General features: G+C 40.7%; 1 protein-coding gene across 2 annotated transcripts in view; it reads right to left on the reverse strand.

Annotated features, from left to right (window-relative positions):
* epha4b (eph receptor A4b) overlaps positions 1-18,945 on the reverse strand; it is a 94,673-nt gene that overhangs the window by 17,175 nt on the left and 58,553 nt on the right. For both annotated transcript variants that reach the window (XM_035946117.2, XM_023265604.3), the window contains exons 11-13: positions 5,601-5,668; positions 4,807-4,932; positions 4,291-4,476 (exon numbers count right to left, since the gene is read on the reverse strand). In XM_035946117.2, coding sequence (XP_035802010.1) covers positions 4,291-4,476; positions 4,807-4,932; positions 5,601-5,668 — 380 coding nt within the window. The remainder of the gene's footprint in view (positions 1-4,290; positions 4,477-4,806; positions 4,933-5,600; positions 5,669-18,945) is intronic.

The following is an 18,945-nucleotide window of genomic DNA, read 5'->3' on the forward strand; positions in this document are numbered from 1 at the left end:
TAGGGAAAGCCCTGACTAACCCAACTGCTTCCTGTACAGTTGAAATGAGTAGTCCATTATGTAATTAGTTGAACAGCATAAAATTAAGCCGATACTACTTTGCCATTTCATTAATCAGTACAGTAATTTCTTAAGCAAAAAAAGCCTTTTCCTATTTTTAGCTTTTTATCCATGAGGATGCTTCTCTTTGACTTATATCATAGTAAACCAATTATCTCTGGATTTTGGGCCATTAGTAAGACAAAACAAAACATTTGAGGACATCATGATGGGTTTAGGAAACTTTGATGGGTGCTATTCATAGGGTTTTTTTAAATGACATTTTACAGACCAAACAGTCATTTATTTGAGAAAATAAGCAAAGTGATGACAAATGAAAATAATTAGTAGTTGCAGCTCTATTACGGTGCATTTCCTGACAGTATTGTGCAGTACAATATGCTTTCCTTTAAGTTGGATCACATTAGTTATTATTTTTGCCAGTGGTGTCAGTTATCCAACTCTTTGCAAGTAAATGACTAATCAACAATAGTGGAAAGTAACTTACTACATTTACTCAAGTGGTTTATTTATTTTCCATTTTATGCTACTTTATACTTCCACTCCACTACATGTTACTTTCCACTCAACTACCTTTATTTTGGCAGTTTTAGTTACTTTTACTTACATTGTCTTGGTAAAGTTTAATACCAGCACATCGTCTGAGACTAAACCGATGGTTTCCAAATGTTTCATCGAAACAGCTTTGTGTAGTCGGGTCACATTTCAGATGTCTATGGCTTGTTAACAGCTCCACCAAATAGTCATTTTTCTCAGATGGTTTCATTTTAATAAATATTTAAATGATCCAATATGCCACCATGAATCATAGATTAGAGAAAAAAGTCCAGAAACTGAAAACAGATTTATGTATCAGATCTGTTTTCAGTTTATGTATTATTTGTGTTTTCTTCTTTCCACTCTCATTGTATGAAATAGTTGAAACCTCCAGCAGCAACAACAATAACACGCAGCTGACACACTGATGTTTCACAATTATAATATAATGACTTCATATATGAAAATAAATTAGTCAGAAGAACCTAAGCAGGACTTTGACTTCAGTCATTTCCATTTTGCTGCTCATACTTGCTTACTTTTACTTGGGTATAATTTTTTCTTGTAATGGAGTATTTTTACAGTGTAGCATTGGTACTTTTACTTAATTCAAGGATCTAAGCACTTCCACTACTGATAATATTTCATATTTAATCACATTTCCTTTTCTTTGCCATTGTTTTAGTGCTTCTTTTTCTTTCCTACTGTTAAGATAGTTACAGCTGCGATGTTACTTTGTGCCATCACAGCTACTGCTGCTGCATCTCTCCTGTACCTACCACAGCAGAGCAGCAATTACTCCTAGTCCTACTTAAACCAATATTACTGCGACGGCTCCTGAGTCTGCAGCTACTTACACCTACACAAACCAATCCTGCACACCTGAGTCCAGAGCAGTTAGGGTCAGCGTGTCTGATTAGACTGAGGGCGCTGTGAAGGGACCAGCTGGTGCCGGAGAAAAAGGGCCTGAAGGAATTATTGACCCATCTCAACTCTCACCCCCTTTGCTCGCACATACACACCCTGAGCTGTGACCTGTGAAATTACTGCTCTGCTAGTGAGATTTGTTTCTGAGGGGCTCTATCAGCTCCTCAATGTGCCGTGAAGACAGGTGAGAAGGGAGACATGAGGAAACGCATGTAGAAGTAGACAAGCACTCATTACATGCACCTAACAAAAAAAAAACTGAACGTGCATAAACATTTTATATTCAGAAAACACAGCAGAATAAAGAATACTTTCTTGTGTTAAAATAAATTGCTTGTCAAGTCAGTGTTTAGCTGTTTCCACTGTCAACTGCGCTATTGTCCTCGAAATTTCAAAAATTCGGCAGTAATTTTTGAATTTATTCTGGTATTTTGAACCAGAATAGTGAGAGTTCCTGAAAAGAAAGTGGCATAATTACACGTCTCCATGTTCCACGTCTCTTTCATGTCTGAGACAGAAACACAGAGCAGGAGAGAGTGACAGAATAGGAGGAAATGAATAAGAAATGCAGTGGGGTCTCATTCGTAATATGCATGCTGCTGAATATTCATGAGGCTAAAAAACACACCCAATTAACTTTATGAATTATTAATATTCATGATAAAAGCCTGTGTATATGCATTTGCTCTTTTGTTGTTTGCCTAAGTGCCACTGAGCACCGGTGTGTGATGGACTGATGATCTTTGTATGCCTGACAAAGGGAGAAGGAGTTGGGAGTGAGATGAGGGCAGAGAAGGAGGTTTATTTGTCTGTTTACAATTCTGTTTCTTTGTACTGACTCTCTCCCTCTTCCTTTTGCTCGTCTGCAGATGTCTCACAAACATCTGCATAACAAGGTGTCAGATCAGAGGATGGACAGAGCAGCAGCACCGAGGAGTATGAACAGCAGGCGAGAGAGAACAATGACACTACGTCCACGCTGACTCAGCTAATGTGAAACACAAGACGTCCACATTCGTGTTTACAGGTAATTTTGGTTGAAAAAGTGCTCCACACTTACAGTCTGTCCACCCCTGCTTTTTGTGATCACCTGTACCTGCTTCAACACAGCTAGACTTGCAATATAGTTGTTATTGTTGACACATTTTTCTGCTTTTATCTGCCTTCTGAAAAAGCAAAAAATCTGGATTTGATTGCGGGTCATAAAGGATACCTGTTAATCAGGCGCTGCTGCACTGCAAATTTGGCATAAAAATTAATGCACTGAGCAATCACCTACTTTTACGTTTAAAAAAATGTTATCCAAAAATGGATTGGAGGTGAAGGAGAATTGGGTTGTGGTCATATAGTCCAATAAATTATTTTCAGTCTTTTCCTGAACTTTTAGAACCTTAGTCTGTAAACACTTTTCTTTGACCTCAGTGGAAAGCCTCATAAGATCGAGGAACTATGGGAGCAGAATCAATGAGGAAAACACAACCATGATGCTAAGAGAATCTAACTGCACTGACTAGGCTATGTTGTCATGTGACAGTAAATGTTGTTAACATGAGTCTGCCATGGATCGTGGGTCGCTTTGAAAGTTGTTGTTGCAGGGAATTGTGGGACAGCATTATCTCTTTTTCTCTGGTAAAGGATGGACCAGTGTATCCTTGACTAAAGGAGACAATGAAGGAAACACTGAGGCACCTTTTCTTAGCTTTTAGAGAATATGACCTGCTTTTATTATGGCTGTAACTTAAATATTTCATTTCACTCATGGACAACAGAGCAACAATATCTTCTAGTGCTGCAAAAGCCCAGTAGTAACAGTTGGATGATGGAAAAGATTTGCATTATTTTTCCAGAATTAAATGTTGTGATCTTAATGATGATTATTATGCAAAATCCATCATTATATGTTGATTGTGAGGCTCATAATCTCAAAAATGCTTGAAATTCTTCCTTTTGCATTTCAATCTTAAAGGCTGTTGCTTTTAAAAAAAAAAAAAATTTAAAAAGCAGGGATACCCAGATACAGGTTCCCATTATCACGTTTTGGTAGCACCTTCCGATTCTATGAAGCGCTCCAGGGTTAGATCAAGAGAAGAAGTTGGTCAGAGTTGTGCATGCAGCATTAGTGCGGTCGTGGGTCAAAACGCAGAGGGAAAAGATGTTCAAATTTAGCCGGCTTAGCATTTACGTACTCTGACACTGAGTTACAATGACAAAGAGAGAGAGTACTGGAGGGTGAGAAGAGGAGCCTGACTGAGACAGACAGCGAGTGAGAAGGAGAGAAAGAGGGAGCGACTGAATGAGAAGGTTAGATGGGGAGAGGAGAGTCAGATAGGGATATGAGATGAGAGCAGGATAGATGGAGAGAGAGAGAGAGATAGTGAGTGATTGTGAGCGAGCGAGGCCCACTGATAACGAATCAGCTATCTTGTTGAACCAGGCCTGTGTCTGTCTCACCTACATGAACACACACACTCACTCTAATTGCCCAAACACAATCATGTGAAGTAAACAAGTGGCCTTTTGAGAGGTGGACAGCTGCATCACATGCACACTGCCATGCTTCACCAGTGCGTTACCATGGTGATGGAGCTTTTATCTGATCCAGGGTCAACTGATATTTACATCACCAACAGCTCTGCTGCTTCTCAAATAGGTGCGTGACAGACGCACATCTAAACACACTCCCACACAAATGCAGAGAAAGGAAAGGGGAGTGTGTGATTCGTCACAATCCCACGCACACTTGATAGAGTAAAGGTCTTTACTCACATCTTGTGACGACACCCTCCAGCCTGATGATGTTGGGGTGGTCGAACTGGCCCATGATGGAGGCCTCAGACAAAAAGTCCCTCCTCTGTTTGTCCGAGTATCCGGCCTTCAGACTCTTGATGGCCACGTAGATCTCCCTCTTCCCCTGCACACGAAGTCGCCCACTACACACCTCCCCAAACTCTCCTACACACACAAACACACACACACACAAAAGCATAATAAAACTTTGAAGCTTCTGTTAAAAGATAAGCGCTTGTACAATTGATGAATATCTGGGTTCTCTTATCTGTGACTTCAGAAGTTTTCTACGCTCTTTTATTGACTCTAAATTGCATCCAGTTCCACAATTATTACATTTTGCAGGTACTAACGATTCCTCAAAAATAAGGAGAATTGTCCTTGCATGCAAATGATTCCTAAAATGATTCAGTCATTTGAATTTAAACAACTTCATTTTTTACAGTTTTTTTCTAGTTATTAAAGTAGCTTACTGCTGTTTTACTGCCAACTCACCAGCTCCAATGACTCTTTCTATGCGAATATTGGAAGCATCTATCTCTTTGGCAAAGTCTCTGATGGCCTGGTTGGGGTCTTCGTACGTGTGAGGATGGATGTAAGTTCTGCTGCCTGGAAGCTTGACTGCACAAGTGGAAAAGTGAAATGGGAAAAGGATTAAATTCATTTAGAGTGTTCCTCAAATACAGTGGAAGAAAATGAGCCCATGCTGGGTTAATGGTATGTAAAAGGAATATTAAATAGGTCATATTATTAATATAATGCTTTATTGATGCCTTTGGGGAAACACTTTCCTTCAGAAGCTAGCATGGATTTAGTGTGAATTCCTGTTGAAATGGGATCTTGAGTGTGGGTACTCTGTTTGAGTGACATTACAAATTATTACATAATGAAACACATAGCTACTTTGTTAGCAATGGTGTTAAAATGACTCATAATTTTAACAGGAACCCATAAGGAGCTTCGCTCTGCCAGCAAACAGTTGAGCACGAAACTGTGAAACAATGTGGTTAATTCAGCTGAGAATGCTACAAAGTCAGAGACTTATGTTCTGTTGCTTTCAGTTCTCATGATACATCCTGAGATATGCAAACAAAATATGACTCTTTTATGTGAAGAAAAAGCAGTGCCTTTGTTCACTTTGTTCAAAATATTCCACCTTGTGTCTGTTGTTTACGGCTTTAAATACAGGCAGTGAAGTGGTTAACTGCAGGTGGGTGTGAGGTTTAGTTTAAGACAAATGTCATACAGTTTCCTTGTTTCAGTGTGCGTGCACGTGTTTGTGCTTTTACCTCGGCCATGTTGGAATTGCATCTTCTCTTCGTCAGGGTCCTGCTTGGCTTTGATATATCCACAATGCCTGAAAAAGAAATGTAAAGATGTTTTATGATGCTGCACTGGATGTAACCCTATATAACACAGTAGAGACTGTTACTCAGCTACAAAGATATCAATATGTTCCATATCATTATAGGACATACATAGAAGTTTACGTTACTTTAATCCTTGAGTGTGCGTGTGTAGTTGCACATCTGTTTGCTATGTTAAATCTATGATATTTCCAGGAAACCCCCATACTGTGAACAGCCAGTAGCTGTGTGTATGAACAACCAGATATTTCCTTTTGTCTCTGCACACCCCTCTCCTCTGTAGAAGGCAAGCCTGGAGGAGAAAAAACATCTTCTCTGCTACCACTCAATTCACCCTTTCTCAGAGCTGCTTTGCCTGAGTTTGAGTGAATGTGCATGTGCGCGCATGTGCGTCATAAACCTATGCATTAAAGCACTCTTCTTTACCTGTCTATGGACCCTTCTGCTCATCAAGCACTGATTTCAATAATATCACAAATCACACACACACACACACATATACACAAATCACACACAAACAAATGCACACACCCACTCTTCTATGCCCTTTTCTCACCCCCCTCTGTGCACATGCACACACCCTGCGGGGAGGGTCAGTCCAACGATCAAGACAAAATATTGACAAATTGATCAGCTTGATCCTGCAGAGCAGCTGTGAGGAAGTGTTAAACTTATTCTGTTTTATAGACCCGACGGGGGGATTCATGCCTGTGTGTTTGTGTGAGTCTTATGTTTCTAACAGTCTGTTTTCTAGTTACTTTGTTGAGCTTCTGCCTCTGAACCCTGGAAACCTGCCAGCAGGTTTAAAGGGCATGTTTTCTTTTAGCTAATATTACACCATTTATCATTCATCTAGAAAAACAAAAAGAATCTGCGGATTTTTAACTTTCCTGTCCTTGAACCAGTCATCTGTGATGTGCCATTTTGTTGGAAAACTTAACACAATTTAGGCTTAAAAGAGTTATGTTTTGTTAGAATTGCTTTATTCTGCATATCTTATTTAAAAGAAAAAATCCCCAAATAAACCATTACATGAGCCAGATTCTGTACAGGTTAAAAGATTTTGCACAACTGAGAAGCCATTAGTGACTCAAACAGTCTCTAATGGCTTCTCAGTCAGAAATCCAGGGACTTTTTGGCTGAGCTCTTTCAAACTGCAGGCTGTGTTTATACAGCAAGATAGTAGATGCCTACGGAAACAAATTAGAAAGTTGAGTATTAAATATCTTTACTTTGTAAAGACACCATTTTTACCAGCATTGATGCAGACCCTTGTTGTACATGTTGATTCCATTTCTTTTAACTTAGTAAAATACATGATCAGAGTAATTTCACTTCTTTTCCCCTTTATTGTGATTTATGGCATTATAACTTTGTTATGCTACATACAACACATTTTTGAGTTCTCCCCCTGCTTCTAGCAATGGTTGTGCTTTATCCATAGAGGACTTTATATTGCAGTGAGAAATGAGCCTAGAGTGAGTAAAAATGTGACAGGAGCAAAAAATCGCTCAGAAACTGCTTGAGGTTCACAGGGTTAAGAATGCTAATCATCCATAACACTGTCTCTGAGATTTACTGCTCCTTTAAAGTCAGCACAAACATTTTGAGACAAAAGGCATAAAATTTAACAGCAGAATCATACTAACTACACCATAAATACTGCACGGTCTCCTGTCCTCTCTCCTCACATTCTGACTCTCTTCCATGAAAACAAAAGGCTGTAATTTATAATGTGATTAAGAACAAATGTATCGGGGGTGGGGACACTAAATGTCTATCAAAATTACACTGGGTTTTTTGTGTTTATTGTTTATTTTTCTTTGTTTTCCTGCCCAAATCTGTAGTTTATTTAGGTGATTTAAGTTTAATTAAATTTTTATTTTTTTTTTTTAAAAAGGACCCATAGAGGACTTAAAGGTCATGAGTCTTCTCTCCTCCCTTTCACCCCGTCCTCCTTCATCGTCTTATACAGGTAAAGCAGCATTCAGTCAGAATGGCTGTCCATCATGAAAATAAACAGATTTGGGCTCAGGTCCAGGAGTGACTGGGAATCTGCAGCACCGCACAGTATGTGATTTAAGACGGTGGTGAAGAGGAAGACAGAAGAGAAATGTAGACTGAAAGAAATGGCAAGCAAAGATTTGATAAAGAAAAGGAGAGCCGAAATGAGATAAACACAAAAATAATATAGAAGAGGAATACTGAGTGGAGAAGAAATGGGCTGCTGCGCTATGACTGCAAATGAGACACGCTGTGCGGCAGAAATGGAGAAAGGTGGGGTTCCGCGGGGCTCAGTAAATCTCAGTCATTTGGTGTTTAATCCTTGTGTTGATTTTACACAGCTGAATGCATGGTGTAACCCAGACATCAATAGGCTGTCTTGGGAATACACACACAGACACACACACATGCATATGGGTAGAGACCGGTTGCTGGTATTTGGGGATAAAGAGGAGGGGGCATAATGTTCTGGTGAAATGGGACTGGGCCCCACCTGGTTATCAGCTGGGCTCAAGCCAGTCGAACACCAAGGGACTATCATTACCCCCTTGACACACAGTCACACACACACAGTGCTTTGGGGCATGTGTTTAAAACATATGGGGAATGGGGACATGGGTCACACCTCTGCTCCAACTGTGATAATCCCGTCGGGACGTACACAGACACACACACACAGACATACGTGTGTGTGTTCTGCAAAAACACCCACGTTTGAAGCACTTTCACATCACTGCTGGATGTGTTTCGGTGTTAATGTGAGTTTGTCTCCATGGGTGCATATGTGTGTGTGTGTATGTGTGTGTCTGATGGGAAATGAACACATTTCCATAGTAATTACAGAGCAACTCATTTCTCCTCTCCAGTTAGAAGTGTCATGAATCATTAGCGCTGCAGTCTTAAACATGGCGCAAAACCTGACATGGCTGTGGCTTTTGTTTTCCCCCGACAGCTGTGTCTGGGTGTGTGTGTTTGAAACAGATATTTAATATCTTCGACTAAATGCAGCTGACTTGTAATTCATCTATTAAAGACACTGGAATTGGACTCGGGAGGGCAATGTGGAGGCCATTTTCTGATGCCGCAGGTATTTTTTCTTTACACTTGACATTTTTACGAAGTTTTCACATTTGAAACTGCAACAGAGCAGTAGTAGGAAAACTGCAAACCAACAGCTGTTATGGGGGACTTGTATGTAGTATATTGTGCTGAAACGATTCACTGCCTGGGCAAAATGCTTGGACTAAACATGTCACAAGCAACCCAAACCCTTTAGTTAATGTTTGGGAAAGTTTTCAGTCTTAAATACGCAAAGTCAACCCTGACTTGCTGTCAACATTTAACCAAAACTGTCTTCTTTTGGTACATTAACCAAATGTGTTTATCTTCGAATATCCGCTTGCTGCTAGTGTGTGTACTCTGGCATCTCATTTGAACAGCCAATAAGCAAAATGTTAATCTGTAGCTTGGGCCTCGGCTTATTTAAGTGGCCTCACAGCTAACGTCATTGTCTTCTTTCCCTTCCAGGCCTCTAAATGCTTGTTTGCATTAAGATTTTGTGTTTTGTTCACACAGGATCACACAGTATACTTTCTCATTGCATTAATGGTCCTGACTAACAAGATTAACCTCTTTTTGTCACTTACTGGAGGCTAGTTAGTTACCTAAACCCTAAGCTTCTCTAACTGACATAGCAACATAGCACTAAATGTTCTACTTAATCATGATTCGTCGGATATGTGGTTATGCACATCACAGAATTTTATTTAGATGTACTGAAAATTGATTTAGTTTTATGCAGCTGCAAAAAAAAACCATGGCCGCACTCACCACACAGTCTTGTTGAATGGCTTGCTGTCCTGCTATTGATTTACATGCCACAGGTATTTACTGTATGAGCATTCATTGGGTCTTGAGCTGGAACAGACTTTATAATGAGAAAGTCTCCCTGCATTTCCCACCAGCTGTTTCTTTGTTCTGCCGTACTGCAGTGTGACATTAAACACTACCATTCACCGTTCCATTTCACTGCCGTCCTGCATGACACTTTGCCAGCTCGTACAGTGTAAATACCCGTCCCACGGCTGTGTATTCACATGACTTAAAGCACACTCACCTCCACCAATCACGCGAAAACACACACATATTAATGAGCTGCAGTATCACTATCACAGCCGGGCTCTCACCTTTCCCTCTGCCTCTCTGTTCCACTTCACTGAGGACAACAGGCTATCCCTGTCCTCCAAAGCCACACACTCCACATTTGCATATCAATTTACTTTTTAATATTATACTCTGTCACTCGAGACCCATTTGTCATTCTGCTAGCAAGCCTCCACCTTCATAGACCTCCATCCATATATTATTGTCATTGGGGCCACTCCCCCATTTCCCTCTCTCTTCCTCTCCTTTGCTGCCCTTTATCTCTCCAGGGTGTTTAATTCGTTTTAAATTCTTCTTACACATGAAAACATTCCCCTGTCCAATAGCCCATATATCTTCTTTTTCTTTCTTTCCTAGTTACAAGACAGCATTTATCCTCTTTAAACAGGCCCTGTCCTCTGCTCTCTATGTGGTTGTGCTTTTTTTTTGTTTTGTTTTGTTTTGTTTGATAGAAAGAATGGACACTAGGAGCTGGAGAGAGGAATAAAGAGAAAGGGGGAGACGGAGATGGAAAAAGAGAGTGCTGACAGGCAAGAATGCACAATAGGGGTCCAAGCCTGCATACCAACTAACAAGCAATCAGATGGAGGGGAAGAGCGAGGAGAGATGTGGAGGCAGCCATAGGAATAGAAACTGGAAGGTTAACATAAGGGATGTGGACAGAAAGAGAGGTGGGGCAGTGTTTGTGCTGCAGCAACAAGAGCCGAAGGTAAAGTGGAAGAGAAAGAAGAGGTAGTACGAAGAGGAAAAAAGGCTAAATAGAAAAAGCAACAAGGAGGAGATGTAAAATCTTTACAATGGGGATGAGCCAAACGAAGAAGGATGGAGAAGTCAAATATAGGCTGCATGGATGGAGGATTAACAAGGACAGTGGACAAGTACAATATTATCAACTCATAGTTCATCCCTGAAGGGAAGAGAGGGGAAAGAGAAAGCAGACTCGATGGGCAGATTAAGAGCTGATGACAAAAAGAAGAGTGTCAGGAAACAGAATGGCTGCAGGACATGTCCTAAGACTGAGAAAGGAAGAATGACATCTACTTCTGTTCCTCTTGACTAAAGCACAACATAACAGTAAACAGGAAAAGATGAGGCCAGTCAGTGGAGGAGCAGTTAAAATTAAACCTTCATTTACTCACTCAAAAAATGCCATATTTATTCATTGCTCTTACCCACTTATGTTGGCTCAAGATAACAGTAAAGTGGATCCAGCATATATTACCCAGAGACTAAGGAGAAACCTCGGACAGGTCATCAGTCCATCACAAGACAAACACAAGATGAATAAACACTCAAATTCACTCAAACAGACAATTTGGAGTATTCAGTCCACTTGACTTGGAGGAAACAGGCGCACACAGAGGTCAACTCATAAAGTGAATACTGAATGTCTCCGACTCTGTTAAGCTTTCTCTCTCCATCAGCTGATACCTCCATACATGTGGTCAAATCTACCACGATTGTAAATTTGGAATTAATATATTCAGTCTGACAACATCATTATTGCAGGTCATCAGTACAGACTGTTGTAGGCCACCTATTGTGTTTGCTTTGCACGTGTGATGTATGTTGTTAACCTACTGGGCCGTTTTACATTTTGACATTTTAATTTTACATATATTTGGATTCATTTCTATTTCTTATTTTTACACATTCTAACTATTGCACATTAGCCTTTCCAGTTTCAAGAATATATAATATGCAGTGGTGGAAGAAGATTGTTTTTCTTAAAACTACTATAGAAACACTATGAAAACTGTATGTATGTAAGTATTACAACTAAAATGTACTTAAAATATCAAAAGTAAAGTATTTATTCTGTAGTTAAATGAAATGTTCCTTGACAGTGTTTTACTATTATATATTAAATGCTGCATTTATGTGGATAACGCATTTTACTTCTGTAGGTGTGGAAGGGTGCCCCTTTTTAAACTACTTTATATACTGCTGGGTACTTTAATTTACAGTATAACTGTATAACATAATCTACAAGGTCATCACTGTGCTTTTGTGTGAGAACCACATATTTCTAAAAAGTCAAGATTTTCAAGAGCTCAGGCAAACATCCTGTTTGTCATCCTAATGACATTTTCCAGTTAAATCCAACTGGGAGTTTTCAAAAATAGTCTATCCAGCTTTAGAAGTAGAAGAATTTTCCTAACCCATGAAGGAACAGAAACATTCAAAATCAAAACAGCTGGAGATGCATGATTTTCACTGGAAAATAAAGGTATAAAAATTTTCAATCTATAAGGTAACTAGTGGGGTTATGAAGTATAATAATTATCTCTGAGATGTAGTGTAGCAGAAGTATAAAGTTGCATGAAATGGAAATACTCAAGTAAAGTACTTCAAAGCTGCACTTAATTGCAGTACTTGAGTAAATGTACTTGCTTACATTCTACCACTGCATATATATTATGTAAGATATATATGTTGCAAGTATTGTGTACGTGTATCTTCACTGCACAAACTGAATGCGGCGAACAAAACTTCGGAAATGTGATTCTATCTTCTGACCCAAATATAACGGCTGTACATTTGTCTGCTTGCGAGGGTGACAAAGCGGGCCTCCTCCTTTTTCTGATATTTTCTGTATTATGCCAAGTCTTCATTTACTGGTCTATTAGCCTCGTGCTCCATTGCTGGTTCCATTTCCCCCTTGGTCTGACTCCAGGCTGCTGCGAGAGAGAGAGAGACAACAACATCTGCAGCACCGAGTTGTGCTGATCTTTACTTCTTCTGATAATTAAAACGGGTACTCTGTGATTCTGCTGTCATTTTAGTGTGCTGGGGCTGCTAGAGCTTGACGGTGCTGTGTGGAATTAAGAGAATAACCACTGTCAGATATGGTCTGGTTCATCACATTACATATATGCTACTGTGTTGTGTAATATACTCTATCTGAGCCTACAGTTCACGAAATGTGATTTGCCAAAGAGATAATCTGACTGATAAAGCGAAAGGGGAAGGAGAAAAGAAGAAAAACATATGGAGGTGGGAGGGTAGAGGCAGTGGATATTGAGGGACAGAAGAAAAGTGAGATAGTGGAGGAACAAGGAAAATAGAGAGATCACAGTAAAAGTAAAAGAAAAGGAAGGCAAAAAGGACATCAAATGAAGGGAAACTCTGGCAGGACAGAATAAAAAGCTTGATTATGCACTAAAGGCATGAAAAGGTTGAAAGGAAGCGAGTGAAGTAAATATGGATGGTGGAATAACCTTGAAACAAAGTGGGACAGACTGAAAATATAAAGAGATGGACCAAAGACAAGCAGAGTTGTGTAAGAATGGTGGTGTTGGACTTCTTTTAAACTAGACTTGTATGGGAAAAGAGCTAATTAAGTGTGTGCAGTTCTCTGCGGATTTATTTCACATGATTAGCCATCTTTTATAGGGTTAAAGGTTGACTACTGGCCGGAAAACAAGAGTAGAAATTGATACAGTCTGAGATCAGGAAGAGTCAGAGGGGATCATTCATACAGAAATATACTATATCGTCTTCCGCTTCTTTTTCTTTTCCTTCCCTCTCATCTCCTCTCCTTCCCTTTTTGTCCTCTCTTGTCACCTCTCATCTCCTCTCCCCTTTCATTTCCTGTCTCTCCACATTATTTTCCCACTGCTCATCAGAATGACTAGAAAAATGAAATCAGTAAATCATTAGTCACCCCTCCAGCATGACACAATGAAATGACACATCTATCCTCCATCACTCACACGCATATAAACACACAAACACACAGCCTGCTGCGGACATCTGCTCACATCATTACTCATGATAATGGTGATTCCATTTAATATCAAGATATTAAATAAAAAATAATTACTGGGAATGAAATCAATGGATTAAATTCTCTCTCATTATTTCACAGCAAAACTAAGCCTCGTTCGCCAGGCCGAAAAACAAAAACGCATTCACTGCTCGGCTGCTAATAAACACTGAGGTTTATAAGAGCTGATTGTAGATAATTAATTAAGAGTCAAAACGGCATGGAGAGGAAAAACAAACTCTGACAAAAAGTCCGGCTGATGTAACCGAGCGTTCAGGAATCGAAGTGAGTAAGATTTCTACTCCCGGCCTCCTCTCGCTTCATGTTGGACGTGTCTGGCAGCGGCTCAGCACTCTCTGACCACACTGTGAAAAGATTTACTCAGCTCGGGCTAATTATTAAGAAGGGGGGAAATGATTAGCTGAGGAGTTATGACTAATAAATCTGTCTATGTTTCATTAACACCCTGTTTGGATACATCTCATTTCGGTGGCTCTCATTAAAGAGAGTGGTAATGGAAGGGAAGGAGGAAGGAAAAGAGGGAAGGTAGAAGGTGAAGAAACAGAAGCGAGGTCTGTGGTAATTGGCGTAATGTACAACCTGGTGAAAGGTCAAACGCAAAAAGATGGGAAGAGAGACAGAGAGGAGCGTGTCATCTGTATCATTAAGTGAAGTGTGTCTTTATATTTGCCAACAGATCGGTGTGTGTAGATCAGTGCGAAACTAATTTCCCTAATGATGTTGCTACACCGATATAACTTGATTAGGTCAGGATCGTAACACGTGCGCTTGTGCGAGTGAATCCGACAAATGTATTCACAGGCGCTGTGAACTTTAAAACCCTGGACAAAAACTGTTTTTCAATTTGTGTGATGTTTGTAGGACATTTGATAAATCCCACAGCAACATCTGCTCATTTGCATAGAGCCTGTGTGAGACACTTTCGCACCTGCGGCTAGTAGCTGCTATTATTGCAATGTTTGTAATCTACTTTCTAAGCTTTCTGCAGACAAAGCTGTATTTGGCTACACCCTACAGCTTAGCTGCATTAATTGAAAGCACCCGGCATCCAAGCAGCACATGCAAATCTGTCTAATGACATTACACACATCACCATCATCATCATCATCATCGCATACATGCACACACACCTCCGCACACGGTTTTGTTTTTGGTTTCTATGCACAGAGTCCTTTGGCTGCCAAATCATTATTAGTGCTATTATCAAGCAAACAGACCAACACCACCCACAGGGAAGAGAATGCATTGGCGGATTTCTTCTTACACCAAATTCACCAGTTGGCAATCAGGAGTCTATTACTTGTGCCTTTTGTTCTTTGTTTTTCCATTTCCTTAGGATTGTTTTCCCCCATCTAAAACAAACCTTGCCCTATTTTCCATTGTTGGTGTTTTTCATTTCAATTGCTCACATTGTCTTGAAATACAAACAAGCAGACACCTACACACACTTTTGTGAGCCATTTTACACTCAATTAGAGTTGTAGTTCTTGAGGTTCTTAGGAGTCTCTCACTGCCTCTTGACTCTGCTCTGTTCTCTCAGCAGCGTGTTTTCATTAACACATGCTTCCCTTTTTTTCATCCTTCCTCTCCTCTTTTGTGTCATTAAGTTTTTAAGAATAACCCTGGGCTGCACAACAGATGCTGCGGAGGTAAAACAGCTTACGCACACAAACATTCGCTCACATCAACAGGACATGCTATTGTGTTCGGAAGGTAGAGCTGTTACCGCTTTCTGTTAGTGAGAATGAAAAGTCTTTCTGCTAGTATCAGCATCATTTAATTTGCATGTTTCTCTCTTAGCCTCATGCCTTTTTTTTAATGCTCTGCTCAAAAATGTTTTTTGTTCTCCCTCTCAAATATGGATAGTATTTTTTTAATATGCTGCATATTAATAAAAATAAAAAGAATTGGAATATATTGAACCACACTTTCTGTCTAGCTTCACCTCAATAACAGAAAAGCTCTACATTTTATTTTGAACCAAGTGTACACTTTTTACTGATTTTGAGACATTCTCTTTAACAGATTGTGGCCTTTGACGCCCTCCTGAATATCTGTAGCTCTGAGAACAGATGCACTCTATAAAGGCAGACTTTGAGATTCATAGCAGATGAGATGGCTTAAAAAACAGGCATGACATGGATGGAACAACTTCACACTGACTTCTCACCAAAAACTCCCACATTAAAAAACACGAAGATAGAAAAACACACAGGAATCTGGCACAAAACCAAAGCCTGCAGCTATTCAGAACAAGGGAGAAGGTTTTTAAGGCTGGAGAATCATTAGACTGCAGACAAAACAGAGGCACAAACACACACACACACACACACACACACACACACACACACCAGTGCTGATGCTAGGAGGCAGAAGTTGTAACATGTTTAACAAGGAGTGAGAGAAAGTGAGGACCGAAGGAGGGAGCGCTTTTTGAGTGAAAGGCCATCTGCTGAATCCATGGCTATGCCAGTCGCTCGCTAGCTTCCCATCGTTTGCACCTGCCAGCCTGCCAAAGCACCCTCAGGAGGACAAAAGCACCAACTTCACACACAAACACACACTTGTGCGCATATACTCGCCGAGCAATAATGGCACGCACGCAGCAATAACTGGTGTGATTTGTCAGCGCCGTGCTGTGTCTGAGGAGCTTTTGATGTTTTTTCATGTTTTCCCTCCTGCGGTAACAATAGCATAACAGCACTTTATTAAACGGGAACAGGACAGAACAGAATAGCCTGCAAATCAGGCCGTTTATGAGGCATAGCTGTTCAGTACGCTGCCAGCAAAGGCTGCAGGGAGTGTGTGGGTACCTATGTAGGTATGTGAGGCAAGAGTGATAGGAACCTTCTGTCAGGCTGCTTAGGATTGTGGATTCAATAGGTGAACTAGATGTAAAACAGGAACAAAACCCTCAGAGCGGCTTAGTGATTATTGGGGAAATTATTTAAACAGCTGGCATGTTGGGAGGAAAAGGGGCCTGACAAATGTCTGGCGGAGAATCAATTAAAACCTGGCTGACTCTCCGTGTCAGTTTCAGTCCCAGTTTAATCATCGTCCACAGTGAACCCTTTTCAGCAAATACATCAGATTCCTGATCCATGAGGGGTGTCGGAGTAAAAGAGGGGTTCATCCAAATGTAAATTTCAAGAACAGAACAGGAAATGAAAGCTGCAGAGCCAAGAAACAATGTAAATGAAGAGAAAAGCAGAAGCACAGAGTGAAATAAGAGTGAGAATTTGACTGATTGATGGATAAGACGGAGCAGATAAAAAGGAAGGAGGTATGGACAACTCAGGAAGAGATTATTCTCAGATTCTCTGCCAATTCCTCAAAAAACCTCCATCCTATTGCACCTAACAGTGCAATCGCCCACCCATCATCTCCCCTGCCCTCCCTCCTCCTCTTTCATTTGTAATCTACCTTTTCATCTTCTCACCTCTCCCCCCGGCTCTCCTCCTCTCCCTCCATCAATCTACTTTTCTCTCCATCTCTCTCAAGCCCCCTCCTCTTTCTCTCTATCTTTCACACCATCTGAAAATGTAGCTCTCTAGTGGCGCAAACATACTTCAGATATACTTCCTCCCCCCTCTCTTTGCTGCAGTCTGTCATTTCTACTGCCTATCTGATATGTTTATTCTCCACTTGTGTCTCTCCCTCACCTCGCTTCTGTCCATCTCCCTCTCCTTCTCTTTCCCCCCCACTGATGCCTCTCTAGTGATGCAGCTTTGATCCTCGCTTCCTTCCCTTAGTCACTAACACACTCCACCTATGCACCCGTGCACACACGCACTCATTTTGACAAATGTGGTTTAATAGAAAGCAGTAATCAACACTGCTTCCTCCCGAGCGTCCGCACCTCTAAATGGAAGAACGACAGATACAGAGAGAGTGAAAGAGGAAGAGAGGGAGACCTGAAATTGATGGCAGTGCATCGACCCCCTCAGTAAAACCTAGTTAACACCTCCCCAGCCTGTGAAACCTGATTAGACGAGTGTGTGTTTGTGTCATCGTGTGTGTTCATAGCACAAAATGTTGGTGTTTTTTTTTTTACCTCGACGGACAAGCCCATAATCCCACTCTGATTAAAAAAATGTTGATGTGTTCGCTTTCATGTGCCTAGAGTGCTGCGTGTGTGTGTGTGTGTGTGCGTGTGTGTGTGTGTGTGTGTGTGTGTGTGTGTGTGTGTGTGTGTGTGGTGTGTGTGTGCGCGCGCGCACGCCACACAGGACAGTCTCTGCTGATTACATCCCTCCTAGTCAATAGTGAATAGAGCACTCAGCCTGATAAGCAATCACCTGAATCAATACTAATGTTTTCAGTGAGTGTACATTAGTACGTGCGTGTCTACATGCATGTGTATGTGTGTGTAGTCTGTAAAATGTGGCTAATCTAGTTGGAACTCATAGAGGATAAACATTTGGTTATAGGGACGGTAAATCACATACGCCTGTCATCCCGCCTCTCCTCTCCTCTCCTCTCCTCTCCTCTCCTCTCCTCTCCTCTCCTCTCCTCTCCTCTCCTCTCCTCTCCTCTCCTCTCCTCTCCATTTCTTCTCCTCCCAAAAGCCATCTCCAAAACTTAAATCCTTTCATCTTCTGGCCTCTCACCACTCGGCATTCTTTTTATTTTCCTTCCTGCCTCTCATCTCCTTGCTCTATGTGGCCTTCTTTGAGACGGAGCATTAACGGCAGTCTAACCTTCAAAGACGGCGATCGTAGAGAGTCCATGCTCTTCACATACAGAATAACACAGCCTTTAGTTAAACTTTTTCAGCCGTGTAAATGTCAAAGTTGGAGGCCCCAGCTTTGGCACACCCACATGTAATCCCTCAAAGAGAGATATGAAGAGAGACCAGATTTAGTGTTACACAAATACATTTTACCAGATTGTCCCTCTGCACTTGATTACTTTCAGCAGTGCTACCTTGAATGTTGCACTCCAAGCTCATTGAGTTTCAGCTCTCTTTGTTGGCGTCCCTATAATGTGCAACTATTGAGAATACAACTGTCAGTAGTTTTATGAGAAAGTCAGCTATGTTTGATGAAACGCTCATAACTGTCAGAGGTCCCAAAACTGTACAAAACCAATTTAAAGTATGAAGTTGGAGATATTCTATGTTCTTGTTACAGTCAGGAAATGATGTTGCATTGGTCCATCTTTCTTCTCAGACTTCTCCAAGCCCACTGGCTCCTACTGTAGACATAACTAACTAAAAACACAAAAAAATGATCTAAAATCCTTAATAATTTCCTTAAACAGCTGTTCTTTTAACAAATGTTACTACAAAAGGATGGAACTTCATAATCA

The sequence above is a fragment of the Amphiprion ocellaris genome, chromosome 10 (assembly GCF_022539595.1).
Source record: "Amphiprion ocellaris isolate individual 3 ecotype Okinawa chromosome 10, ASM2253959v1, whole genome shotgun sequence".
In the NCBI taxonomy this organism is placed as follows: domain Eukaryota; kingdom Metazoa; phylum Chordata; class Actinopteri; family Pomacentridae; genus Amphiprion; species Amphiprion ocellaris.